Source organism: Melospiza melodia, chromosome 2 (assembly GCF_035770615.1).
Source record: "Melospiza melodia melodia isolate bMelMel2 chromosome 2, bMelMel2.pri, whole genome shotgun sequence".
In the NCBI taxonomy this organism is placed as follows: domain Eukaryota; kingdom Metazoa; phylum Chordata; class Aves; order Passeriformes; family Passerellidae; genus Melospiza; species Melospiza melodia.
Genome location: NC_086195.1, coordinates 2,783,962 through 2,798,716, shown reverse-complemented (window position 1 = coordinate 2,798,716; position 14,755 = coordinate 2,783,962). Strand labels below are relative to the sequence as shown.

Below are 14,755 nucleotides of genomic sequence, written 5' to 3'. Positions count from 1 at the left end.
GGATCAGAGTGATCCACACCTTCCTTTCCCACAGCTGTGTTGTGATTCCTTTCCTTAGAAAATACAGAAAATATTTGATATCTTTAGTGCATAAATATATTGGAGGAGCAAAGGAGATTTTGCTGCCTGTCGTGTGTTCTGGAGGAGCAATTTGTGTTTGCAGCACACAGATCCTGCAGTTTGATTCCCTGCCAGGCTGCTCCTCACTCTGAGGTCATTTGGTGAATCCGATGAATTGGATTTATTTATATATATTAAATAAATAAATATATTTATTTATATTATTATATAAATACATTTCTGGCTGGAATGAAATGCATCCATTTGTGGCTTTGGTGGCTGCAGGAATGGGAACTGGGGACAGGTGTCTCCTCCTGGTCCTGTGTGGGACACAAAAGGGAATTCTGTGCCTTTAGGGTGCCATCAATCTGGCAATAAGGTCAGGTAGCAGTGTCCAGTAAATTCCGAGGAAGATGAGATCCTTTTGTGAAAAATGAGTATTTTATGACTGGCTCTTCACAAATATGAAAATAAATATTATATGTGTCGAGTTAGAAAGTGATGCTGTATTGGTTTTCTTGAGTAGTGTGTTAAATATAGTCTAGGTTATAACATAATGTTAAAATAGAGACTATGCTATGTAAGGTACTTTTTTTAAAGAAAGGACTCACAGCGAGATAGCAGCCACAGGACACCTGAATCTTCCACAGAAAGAGAATTTATTGCTCCATTATCAGAACAAACAAACTTCTTCCTGCCTCACTCAGCCCTGAAGCCACTGTTGGGATTCAGAGGAAGAAGCTGACACTGCCCAGCCAGAATCCTGCGTTTGAATGGAATTTATGCATCATGGATGAGATGTATGAATATGCAACAGGCTGCTGTTTTTAAGGGTTAATCCTCTGCTAATGTGGGTCATTTTTGGGGTTATTTTGCCCAGAAAAAGGTGCCCGGACTGTCTGTAACTCTTTGTTTCTATTGTCTCATATTGTCCTAATCCCAATTGTCCAAATTATTATTACTCTAATTATATTGCTAATTATATAACCATTTTATTAGTATAAAAATTCTAAAATGAAAAAAAAAAAAAAGTGATTGGCATTTTTCACACTTTCCTGTTGTCCATCAGGACAGTTTGAGCTTTGGAGAAGCAGAAGATTTATCCTGGGCTCCATCACTACTGGTGGGAGCAGCAGCTGAGGGGGGAATTCTGCTCCTGTGCCCCTCAGGTGATTTCCCAGCTGCAGAGCTGCCCCAGGCAGGGAGGAGCTGGAGCTGCTGCAGAGCCCAGAGGAGGCTCCAGGATGGGCAGAGGGATGGAGCAGCTCTGCTGGCAGGAAAGGCTGGCACAGCTGGCATTGCTCACCTGCACAGGAGAAGCTTTGGGCTGAGCTCAGGGTGGCCTTGCAGGGCCTGGAGGAGCCCCAGGAAAGCTGGAGAGAGACAATTGCCAGGGGATGCAGGGACAATGGCTTCAAATGGAAAAATTACAAGTTTAGGCGGGATATTAGGAAAAAATCCTTCCCTGTGAGGGTGGGCAGGCCGTGGCACTGGAGAAGGTGCGGCTGCCCCTAGATCCCTGGCAGTGCCCAAGGCCAGGTTGGACACTGGGGCTTGGAGCAGCCTGGGACAGTGGGAGGTGTCCCTGCCACGGCAGGGGGTGGAGCTGGATGAGCTTCAAGTTCCTTTTCACCAAAACCATTCTGCCATTCCCAGAGAAACCGAATCGTGGCGCCCGCGACGAAAAGACTTCGCCTGCTCCTCCTCCTCTTCCTCCTCCAGAGCACACCTACAACTAACCCACGCCCCGAGCCAGTTTTAACGCTTTTGAGCGCTCTTTATTCCTTTTTACACCTCGTTCCACCGCAGAACTCCACGTTCCCCTCAGCGTGAGGCGCAGGCGCCCTCACGGCCGAGCGCTGAGGGGAGGAGGAGGGGAGAGACGCGGCGCTGCCAAGGGGGCGGGGCGCCGCGCGCGCCAGCCCCCTCCAGCCAATCAGCGCCGCGACCGCCACCCGCCCTCCCTGACGCACGGCGCTGCCATTGGCCGGGGCGGGCGGCGGGGGGCGTGGCCGCGCGCCCGCCATGCTGATCACGCTGTGCTACCTGTACCTGTGGGCGCGCTGGGGGCCGCGCTCGGCCGCGCTCGTCCGCAGCACCGTGCGGAGGCTGCACCGCTCCCGCTGCTCCTTCACCTTCTGCGCCCGCCAGCCGCACCCCGACGAGCGCGTCTGCCTCCGCGTCGGCGGCAAGGTGTTCTGCACCGGCGAGGCGCAGGTAGAGCCGCGGGGATGCGCGGGGAGGCGCGGCGGTTGCCGCGGTAACGGGGATGCGGCGCGGTTGCCGCGGTAACGGGGATGCGCATCCCGGCCCCGCGGGGATGGGGCTGTGGTTTGGTTCTGGGCATTGGTGGCGGGCAGGGGTTCGGGATTGGGGAAAAACAACGCGCGGAGGGAATTCCCAGGTGGTGTCAGAGCTGGGAGGAGGAGGCGGGGCCAGCTCGGTGGTCGCTGTGGTGGGAAATGGTAGTTGGGGTGTGGGTCCCTCTCCTCGCTGCTTGCCGGAGCTTGCTGGAGTAGGAAATGGGCTGAGAGATGCTCTGTGTGCTACAAATACGTATTTGGATGTGTATACATATGGGTAACTATATATAGGAAATAGGAGATATATATACATGGAATATGTATATTTAGGAAATGTGTGTGTATATATAGGAATAGGAAATGGGCTGAGAGATGCTCCGTGTGCTACAAATGTGTATTCGTATGTGTGTATATATATTTGTATGTATATGTATAGGAAATAGGAAATATTTATATATATGAGTGTGTAAATATATATAGGAAATGTATATATATAGGAAATAGGATATATATATATATAGGAATGTATGTATGTAAAGGAGATGTATATATCTAGGAATAGGAAATGGGCTGAGACATGCTCTGTGTGCTACAAATGTATATTTGTATGTGTGAATATATATACACACATATATATAGGAAATAGGAAATATATATATATAGGAATGTGTGTGTATATATATAGGAAATAGGAAATATATAGGATTAGGAAATGGGCTGAGAGATGCTCTGTGTGCTACAAATGTGTATTTGTATGTATATATATACATATATATGTTTGTAATAATATATGTATATACATGTATGTATGTGTATATATATATAGGAAATAGGAAATATATATATTGGAATGTGTGTATATATATAGGAAATAGGAAATATATAGGAGTAGGAAATGGGCTGAGGGATGCTCTGTGTGCTACAAATGTGTATTTGTATGTGTGAATATATAAATACACATACAAATAGGAAATATATATATAGGAAATGTATAGATAGAAATAGGAAACTTAGATATGTAGGAATAGGAAATGGGCTGAGAGATGCTCTGTGTGCTACAAACGTGTATTTGTGTGTATATATGTATATAAATGTTGGAAATGGGAAATACAGGAATGTATATATAGGAAATACATAGATATATAGGAAATGTATATATCTAGGAATAGGAAATGGGCTGAGAGATGCTCTGTGTGCTACAAATGCGTATTTGTATGTCTACATATATATATACACACATATATATGAAATAGGAAATATATACATAGGAATGTATATATATATAGGAAATAGGAAATATATCTATATAGGTGTGTGTATATATATATATATATATATATATATATGAAATGTATATATATAGGAATAGGAAATGGGCTGAGGGGTGCCCTGTGTGCTATGAATGTGTATTTGTATGTCTACATATATATATATATATATATACACATCTATATAAAAATAAATATAGAAAATAGGAAATATATCTGCATAGGAATGTATATATATAAAGGAAATGTGTATATATAGGAGTAGGAAATGGGCTGAGGGGTGCCCTGTGTGCTACAAACGTGTATTTGTGTGTATATATGTATATAAATGTAGGAAATGGGAAATATAGGAATATATATATATTGAGTATATGAAATGTGTATATATAGGAATAGGAAATGGGCTGAGGGGTGCCCTGTGTGCTATGAATGTGTATTTGTATGTATTTGTATATAAATATATGTACATATGTATGTGTGTGTGTTTAGTGCAGCTTTGCAAGGGCAGCCGTGGTTCTAGGAAAGCTTGGCTGGGACAGCTTGTAATAATTCCATAAAATCCCAGCATGGTTTGTGTTGGAGGGGTCCTTGAGGATGATCCCGTTCCAGCCCCTGCCCTGGGCTCCGTGCCCCGTCCAAGCTGACCTTGGGCGCTTCCAGCAGCCCCAGCTTGGCTGGGCACCCTCCCCTCCCTCCCTCCCTCCCAGGGAAGATTTCCCTCCTAATTTCCCATCCAAACCTGCTCACTTCCAGTTTTAAGGACATTCCTCCTCGTCCTGGCCCTGGGAGAAGCCTCTTTTCCGTTTTAGCAACATGCTTGGAGAACCTGGAAGGCTTTAGTCTAAAAATACGTTCTGTGTTTGTGCCTTCAGGGTTCGTGTCAGGGCTTTAAAACTCGGCTGGATCTGCCCTGGAGTGTGAACTGCAGAGAGAGAGAGGGCTGGCTGCTTCCCCCCATACAAAGTGTGGTTCTAAGTGAGGAGAACGAGGTGAAAAATGAAAATCAGAAATGAGCAGGGCTGGGGGAGGCTGTGGCAGCCCAGGAGGGTGGAAAATCCCTGAGCTGAACCAGCTCCTCTTGGCACTGCTGAAGCAAAACTGAAAGCGAAAACTGAAAACTGGAAACTGCTTGACTCTCAGGGTTAGGAGTGGAGCTGGCACTGCCCCCAGCTAGTCTGAATTATTTAAAATAAGTGGTGAATTCTCAGAATGTGGCACTAAATGGCAGGATTGGTCTGGGTGAGGCTCCTCTCGCTCTGTGCTTTTTGCTGCTGTTGGTGTGTGAGCGCTTGGGGATCGTTTCAGTTGTTGCAGGGGTTTATGGAAGCTTTTTCTAAGTTCAGAGGGTAAAAAGAACATTTGCATTTGAGGGAAAACAAGATTGGAAATGCTGATCGAGTTGGCTCTGTTTAAAACTAGGGTTTTTTTGCTATTTATTAACAGATTATTTCACACTCAGGAGCGATGGTGGCAGTCTCAGAATCTTTCCCAGCCAAGTGAAATACCTCATTCACATTCCAATAAAGCCCTCAAAACCAAAATAAAGCTGTGTTTAGAGGAGTTCTGCCTCACTTGCCTTGGTTTATTGTTCTGTGAGGAGGATTTCAGCTGATTTCTGCTCGTTGCTCCACTCCTGCTCATTTCTGTAGCAGCTTCTCCTCAGCCCTTGCCCTGCCAGCACATTTTTTTCTGTCTGCAGTGCTGTTCATGCAGACTGATTTTATAATCTGCCCACTTTATTGGTGTTTTCTGGGAGCTGGGAAGCCCTCTGGGGAACTGCAGCCTGCCATGAAGTTTGGCACGGACTCAGGGCTGTTATTCAATATACTTTTGTCTCTTTAAAATTTTGAGCATTTGAGAATTCCTGGGGCAGGTCCTGTTTGCTGCTCTGGCTCTGCATCACTGGGGAGCTCTTTACATCACCTCTGAAGAGATAAAAGGTTAATTCTGATTTTTGTTTTGGCTTCTGGGCAGCCAGCAAAGCCCCTGTGCTCTCTCAGTAGCTTGGACTGCGATCAGTAGCTTGCTTAAGACACTGCAAGTCATAAACCATAACCTGCAAAGGGATTTTTTTGGTTTGATCTTTAGCCAGATGGGATGTTTAAGGCACTTTAAACTCCCTGAGCTCAGTTCACTTTCCTGTGGGAGAAATCAGTGAAATCAGGGTTTGTTTGTGCAGCTTCTGTGCTCACCAGGGCGGCTGGGTCGGTGAGCTGCCCCCGCAGTGTTCTGTGTTTTCATTTGGGGTGTGCAGGGATGAAATCCCACATTTAGTGCTGGAATTCAGAGCCACAGGGGAATTCTTTCCTGGAATTATTGCAGGTGTGTGCTCGTGGTATGGCAGAAGGGAAATGTGGGAAACAGTGGAGGTAAGAGGATTTTTAGGAAGTTGTGAAGGCACCATGTGTGTTAGAAGTTCACACAAACAAGACAAGACTATGAAATATTTTCTTTGAGCTTTATTATAACATCACTCTCATTACATAAAAACAATTAAAAGATAACAACAACTCACTTCTTACTAACAACCAATTTCTTTGTTACAGAACATTTAAAGAACTTTTTAACCATTAACATATTACCAAATCTTACAGATAATTATTCTAGCTAATCACTAAAACCACACCTGCTTCAAACTTACTTATGTACTTCCTATTAACAATACACAGTTATTAAATTTAAAACTTTCTCCTGTCTTACTGAACATATTTTTCTACAGTCTTAAAATCTATCTTAGCCAAACCTAAAACCCAAACTGAGTTGTCTCAATTGTTTCATGTTTTGAGTTCTCTCATTGTTTCATGTCCTTGCTTACTGTACTATTGTAACTTTTCTACTTTCAGATTTTACAACTAACTCTTAAGTTCTCTTTCTGTTTCTAAAGTCTGATTTCATAACTTTCTAAAAATCTTTTACCTTTACTATTTCCCACTGCAAAATAGTTGTTTCTAATGTTTGCCATTTTTTAAATATGGCAGACAAATGAAGTTCAGTGCAAAATCAATATAAAAATTAAAAATTGATGTAATATTTTCCTGAGAAGCTGTGAGGTGTCCCAAATGTGTTTTTTGGTCTGCTGATTCCAGGTTTTGAGCTTTATTTGTTCCTTGCTGAGGGCAAGAGAGGGAATCTTTCGTAATTTAATGAAGAAACTTTTGTTCAATGATCTGCTGAGTGGTGGATAGGACAACTTATGGAAAAATTGATTCTGAATGAATGATTTCTTTCTATTTTATGAGTTTCATAATGAATGAGGGATTTTGATGCAGAGCCGTGAGAATTCAAAATCCAGTGTGGATGGGAGAGGAGGAGAGGGGAATGAGGGATGCTGCCAGTGGCGATGTCCCACCAGGTCACAGTGCCAGGGGCTCAGGGTTGGTTTTTGTGTTGCCCCCTCTCTTCCTGCAAAGCTGAGAGCTGGCATTTCAGTTGGTTTATAAAAACCTGCCTTGTTACTTTCAGTTTTACTTTTAGTGTTTCCTTTGTAAGGGTTCAGAACTTTATCCCTTCCTTTGTCTCGTGGGGAAGGCGAAGTAACCATGAAATAATCATAAAATAATCATAAAATCATCGTCACCCTTGCTGTACGGCTGGAGGGTGGGTTTTGGATTTAAGCCGGGCATAATTTAAAAAGGAATTGTTGAATCAGTTGTGTCCAGGTTTAGAGCAAATTTGGGGAAGGATCCCCCGAAGGAGCTCCGGTGGGAAAAGCAGATCCAATCGGCCTCTCCCGCCAACTGGTCCGGGAGGAAAAAATACCTCCTTGGAGAAAGGTGGAAAAAAACCTGTTTATTAAACAATAAAACCAAAACAGTATCAAACAATGGGACCCCTTGCCACTCTAAAAGAGATGACAAACTGAGAAAACCCCGGGTTGCAGCTCAGCTCGCTCAGTCTCTGGTCAGTCCCTCAGTGCTGGAAATGTCTCAGGCCAGGCCCGGCCCGGTGCGCCACAGCCGCAGCTGCCGGTGCTCTCCTGGGTGCTCAGGCCAGAGCAGTTTCAAGAGGTCCAAAGAAAAGGAAAAAAAAAAACAGTCCTGGGAACATCTTTGCCTCAGCTAGCTAAAAACTAACTAAAAAGCAAACGAAGAGCTCTCTGCCCCGCCGTCTGACCGCAGACAACACAGTCAGGAGCAGGGATGTGGAGGAGGAGTGCAGTGTCTGCAAACAAACTGCGCGCTTCTTCTCTCCCCACCCCTTTCACTCTCTGTAACACTCTTACAGGTACAAAACTTATTATTGCGTGCGGGCTTATTATTGTTTCTTGTTTCTTGCAGTTCCTCGATGACCTGAGCAGGTGGAGAGGGCTGCTGGCCGCTCCCTTTCCCCCCGCCGAGAGGCTGCTGCCCGCGGAGCACATCGCCTTTGTGACAGAGAGCGTGTCTGCTCTCCCTCAGGACGGGCACGGGGGGCCCGACTCCTCCAGGGAGGTGAGGAAATAGCCCTGGTTCTTGCATGGAAAAGTGGACAGAAATTCAGTATTATTGTGTAGAAAGGGGGACAGAAATTCAGTATTGTTGTGTAGAAAGGGGGACAGATATTCAGTATTCTTGTATAGAAAGGGGTACAAATATTCAGTATTATTGTGTAGAAAGGGGGACAGATATTCAGTATTATTGTGTAGAAAGGGGGACAGATATTCAATATTCTTGTATAGAAAGGGGTACATATATTCAATATTCTTGCATAGAAAAGGGATACAAATATTCAATATTCTTGCATAGAAAAGGGATACAAATATTCAATATTGATGCATAGAAAGAGGTACAGATATTCAATACACTTGCATAGAGTTACAGATATTAAATATTATTGCCTAGAAAGAGGGACAGATATTCAATATTATTGCATAGAAAGAGGTACAGGTATTCAATACCCTTGCACAGAAAGAGGTACACATATTCAATATTATTGCCTAGAAAGAGGTACAGATATTCAATATTATTGCATAGAGAAGGGATACAAATATTCAATATTCTTGTATAGAAAGGGGGACAGATATTCAGTATTATTGCATAGAAATGGGTAGAGATATTCAGTATTATTGTGTAGAAAGGGGGACGGATATTCAATATTCTTGTATAGAAAAGGGATACAAATATTCAATATTCTTGCATGGAAGGGAGATACAGATATTCAATATTCTTGTATAGAAAGGGGTACAAATATTCAGTATTATTGTGTAGAAAGGGGGACAGATATTCAGTATTCTTGTGTAGAAAGGGGGACAGATATTCAATATTCTTGCATAGAAGGGAGATAGAGATATTCAATATTCTTGCATAGAAAAGGAGACAGAGATTCAATACTCTTGCATAGAAAGAGGTACAGATATTCAATATTATTGCCTAGAAAGAGGGACAGATATTCAATATTGATGCATAGAAAGAGGGACAGATATTCAATATTCTTGCATAGAAAAGGGATACAAATATTCAATATTCTTGACTAGAAAGGGGGACAGATATTCAGTATTATTGCATAGAAATGGGTACAGATATTCAGTATTATTGTGTAGAAAGGGGGACAGATATTCAATATTCTTGTATAGAAAGGGGTACAAATATTCAGTATTCTTGCATAGAAGGGAGATAGAGATATTCAATATTCTTGCATAGAAAAGGAGACAGAGATTCAATACTCTTGCATAGAAAGAGGTACAGATATTCAATATTGATGCATAGAAAGAGGTACAGATATTCAATATTATTGCCTAGAAAGAGGGACAGATATTCAATATTCTTGCATAGAAAAGGGATGCAAATATTCAATGTTCTTGACTAGAAAGGGGGACAGATACTCAGTATTATTGCATAGAAAGAGGGTACAGATATTCAATATTCTTGTATACAAAGGGGTACAGATATTCAATATTATTGCCTAGAAAGAGGGATAGATATTCAATATTCTTGCATAGAAAAGGGATACAAATATTCAATACTCTTGCATAGAAAGAGGTACAGATATTCAATATTGATGCATAGAAAGAGGTACAGATATTCAATACTCTTGCATAGAAAAGGGATACAAATATTCAATATTCTTGACTAGAAAGGGGGACAGATATTCAGTGTTATTGCATAGAAATGGGTACAGATATTCAGTATTATTGTGTAGAAAGGGGTACAAATATTCAATATTCTTGTATAGAAAGGGGTACAAATATTCAATATTATTGTATAGAAAGGGGTACAGATATTCAATATTCTTGCATAGAAAAGGGATACAAATATGCAATATTCTTGCATAGACGGGAGATAGAGATATTCAATATTCTTGCATAGAAAAGGAGACAGATATTCAATACTCTTGCATAGAAAGAGGTACAGATATTCAATATTGATGCATAGAAAGAGGTACAGATATTCAATATTATTGCCTAGAAAGAGGGACAGATATTCAATATTTTTGCATAGAAAAGGGATGCAAATATTCAGTGTTCTTGACTAGAAAGGGGGACAGATACTCAGTATTATTGCATAGAAAGAGGGTACAGATATTCAATATTGATGCATAGAAAGGGGGACAGACATTCAACATTCTTGCATAGAAAGGAGGTACAGATATTCAATATTTGGCATAGAAAGGAGTACAGAAATTCAATTTTCTTGCATAGAAAGGGGTACAGAAATTCAATGATCTTGCGTAGGAAGGGGGACAGATATTCAATATTATTATATAGAAAGGAGGTACAGATATTCAATATTCTTGCCTAGAAGGGAGATAGAGATATTCAATATTCTTGCATAGAAAGGGGTACAGATATTCAATATTCTTGCATAGAAAAGGGATGCAAATATTCAATATTCTTGTATAGAAAAGGGATACAAATATTCAATATTTTTGCATAGAAAGGGATACAGAGATTCAATATTCTTAAATAGAAATTGGTACAGATATTGAATATTCTTGCATAGAAAGTGGTACAGATATTCAATACTCTTGCCTAGAAAGAGGGACAGATATTCAATATTCTTGCATAGAAAAGGGATACAAATATTCAATATTCTTGGCTAGAAAGGGGGACAGACATTCAGTATTATTGCATAGAAATGGGTACAGATATTCAATATTTTTGCATAGAAAGGGGGTACAGATATTGAGTATTCTTGATTAGCAAGGGGTACAGATATTCAATATTGTTGCATAGAAAAGGGATACAAATATTCAATATTCTTGTATAGAAAGGGCTACAGATATTCAATATTCTTGCACAGAAAGGAGGACAGATATTCAATATTATTGTATAGAAAGGGACACAGATATTCAGTATTCTTGCATAGAAAGGGGGACAGATATTCAATATTCTTGTATTGATATTCAATGTTCTTGAATGGAAAGGGATACAGAAATTCAATATTTTGCATAGAAAGGGATACAGATATTCAATTTTCTTGCATAGAAAGGAGGACGGATACTCGATATTGCATAAAAAAGAGGTACAAATATTCAATATTATTGCATAGAAAAGGGTACAGAAATTCAATATTCTTCCATAGAAAGGGGGACAGATATTCAATATTCTTGCATAGAAAGGGGGACAGATATTCAATATTCTTACATAGAAATGAGGTACAGGAATTCAATGTTCATGCATAGAAAGGGATACAAATATTCAATATTCTTGTATAGAAAGGAGTACAGATATTCAGTGTTCTAGTATAGAAATGAGGTACAGAAATGCAATATTCTTGCATGGAAAGGGGTACATATTTTATATATTCTTGTATAGAAAGGAGGACAGATATTCAATATTATTGTATAGAAAGGAAGTACAGATATTCAATATTCTTATATAGAAGGGGGTACACATATTCAATATTGCATAGAACTGGATACAAATATCCAATATTTTGTATAGAAAGAGGGACAGATATTCAATATTCTTGCATAGAAAGGGGTACAGAAATTCAATATTCTTGCATAGAAAGGTACAGATATTGAATATTCTTGCATAAAAAAGGGTACAGGTATTCAATATTGTGTATAAAAGGTTACAGATATTCAATATTCTTGCATTAAAGGGGGACAGATATTCAATAGCCTTGCATAGAAATGGGGACAGATATTCAATATTCTTGTTTAGAAAGGGGGACAGGTATTCAATATTCTTGCCTAGAAGGGAGATAGAGATATTCAATATTCTTGCCTATAAAGGGGTACAAATATTCAATATTCTTGCATAAAAAAGAGATACAAATATTCATTATTATTGCATAGAAAAGGGGACAGATATTCAAAATTATTTTATAGAAAGGGGGACAGATATTCAATATTCTTGCATAAAAAGGAGGTACAGATATTCAATATTCTTGCATAAAAAGGGGTACAAATATTCAATATTCTTGCATAGAGAGGGGTACAGGTGTTCAATATTCTTGCCTATAAAATGGTACAAATATTCAATATTATTGCATAAAAAAGATATAAAAATATTCAATACTATTGCATAGAAAGGGAGTAAAGATATAAAATACTCTTGTATAGAAGAGGGTACAGATATTCAGTATTCTTGCATAGAAAGGGGTACAGATATTCAATATTCTTGCATAAAAATAGATACAAATATTCAATATTCTTGCATAGAAAGGGGTACAGATATTCAATATTCTTGTATAGAGAGGGGTACAGATATTCAGTATTTTTGCATAGAAGGGGGATACAGATATTCAACATTCTTGTTCAGAAAAGGGTACAGATATTCAATATTCTCGCATAGAAAGGGGGACAGAAATTCAATATTCTTGCATAGAAAGGAGGTACGGATATTCAATATTCTTGTATAGAAAAGAGGTACAGATTTTCAACATTCTTGCATAGAAAGGGGTACAAATATTCAATATTCTTGCATAGAAAGGGGTACAAATATTCAATTATCTTGCATAGAAAGCGGTACAGAAATTCAATATTCTTGCATAGAAAGGGTTACAGATATTCAGTATTATTGTATAGAAAGTGGTACAAATATTCAATATTCTTGTATAGAAAGGAGGTACAGAAATTCAGTATTCTTGCAAAGAAAGGGGGTAGAAATATTCAATATTCTTGCATAGAAAAGGGACACAGATATTCAATATTTTTGCATCCTTATGTTAAACATAAAATTTGATAATTAATTTGATTTGGAATGCTCAGAAGTGATAGTCCAGGCAAAAAAATCAGAACTAAAGAGGAAAAGGACTGCTGGTTTATTTTGTTTATTGTTCTTCTGTGCGAACGCAGTGAAGTTCTTTTAATTTTGGTTAAAAACCAGCTCTGGCTGTCACCACATCCAGGGCCTGTGGAGCACATTGCTCTTGGGGGAATTTCTGGCCAAAAAAGCCATTTTTTGTAGGAATATCAGTGACCTGTGCCTGAGGGGCACTCAGAAAACAGGAGTTTGAATGATGTCTCATCCCTTGCTTAGAGCTGGCCTTTCATCCTTTATTCTGAGAGAATTTTGATTTGGAATTACACCAGGAAAGCTGGAAAACATTCCCTGAGGGATTTTGCTCTGCTCTGAGCCAGTGGGTTGTTTGTTGCCCGCTCTCAGGGTCACGGGTTTTGGCAGGAGCTGCTTCTGTGGGTTCACTTTGTTTGCACTTCATGGGCAGCAATAATTACATTTTACATCTGAGATTTCACTTGGAGAAGGAACATCAAGAGCACGAGCAGAACTTCCTGACGGCCTCCAGGTGTGGGTGTCACTTGTGCCTGTTTTTTGGGTGGGAAAGGATGTTTAAATCCTCTGTAAATCCTTCACCCTCCACCACGGGCAATCCCACTGAAGCTGGGACACCTCTGGTGTCGCAGAGCTGGGGTTTCACCCTCAGGTTCAAAGTGATAAAACCCCACACTCTGCTCCCCTTTTCCTCTTGGAAAGGGAATTTTTCACTCAGGGTTAGCAGAAATCATGGGTCAGAAGATAGCCAGGTTTCTGTTAGATATCCAAAGGCCAGAAATAGAAATATGGATTGGGAGCTCACCTGGAGAGCTGGGCCCAGCCTGGGAGGAGCTGGAGCTGCTGCAGAGAGCCCAGAGGAGGCTCCAGGATGGGCAGAGGATGGAGCAGCTCTGCTGGCAGGAAAGGCTGGCACAGCTGGCATTGTTCACCTGCACAGGAGAAGCTTTGGGCTGAGCTCAGGGTGGCCTTGCAGGGCCTGGAGGAGCCCCAGGAAAGCTGGAGAGAGACAATTGCCAGGGCATGCAGGGACAGCACACAGGGAATGGCTCCACACTGAAAAATTACAGGTTTAGATCAGATATTAGGAACAATTTCTTCCCTGTGAGGGTGGGGAGAGGCTGAAAAATAATTCCCAGAGCAGCTGTGGCTGCCCCTGGATCCCTGGCAGTGCCCAAGGCCGGGTTGGAGCAGCCTGAGGTGTCCCTGCCATGGCAGGGTAAGAATGAGGTAATTTTAAAGTTTCCCCCAACCCAAACCATTCTGGGATCCTGTGACTGAATGGTCTCATTGGGTTTGTTGATTATTAACCAGAAATTCTCTGGGAATGACTTAGAAAGGAGACAGAACTGTTGGGGTTGTTTGTTGTGTCCTCTTGTTCCCTTGGGAAACACCACAACATCAAAAGCTGCAGCTGGATTCTCTTGCTGGTGTGTAAACCATTTAATTGCATAAAAGAAAGATAAATTTAGCTGATGGTCTAATTATGAACAAGTGCAATAACTGACAGCTCACCCTCAGTTTTTCCTTCCCTCAATCAATGTTTTACATCTGGTGTGTGGGGATGAAAACAACCTCATGGAAGAGGTGTCACAGTGAGGGAAGCTGCTCTGAGGGAGTTGCACTTTGTCTCCCCATGTTTTGGAACATGGCAAAGTCTGAATTTTAAACTTTTTTAATTTCAGGTCTCTAAAAATTCTTTCGTGGGAGAACAAGTGGTTTGTGTATCCAGTTGTGCCTCCTGCTTGTGCAATGTTTCTTTCCTGGAAAAAGGAAATTTTGATGTAGCTAAAGATCTTCAACCCTTGTGGTTTAGTTAATGCTTCTAATTTTTATTTTAAATAATATTTTATAAATAATTTTAATAAATAATTTTATAAATAGACATAATTTAATAAATATTTTAAATTAAAATTAGGAGTTTCAGATTTGAGGAGTTGAAGATTTGCAGCCTGTGAGATTTG

General features: G+C 40.5%; 1 protein-coding gene across 2 annotated transcripts in view; it reads left to right on the top strand.

The window, feature by feature from the left end:
• Positions 1-2,085: 2,085 nt before the first annotated feature.
• HLCS (holocarboxylase synthetase) overlaps positions 2,086-14,755 on the top strand; it is a 167,211-nt gene continuing 154,541 nt past the window's right edge. For both annotated transcript variants that reach the window (XM_063180786.1, XM_063180779.1), the window contains exons 1-2: positions 2,086-2,277; positions 7,909-8,061. In XM_063180786.1, the coding sequence (XP_063036856.1) occupies positions 2,086-2,277; positions 7,909-8,061 (345 nt within the window). The remainder of the gene's footprint in view (positions 2,278-7,908; positions 8,062-14,755) is intronic.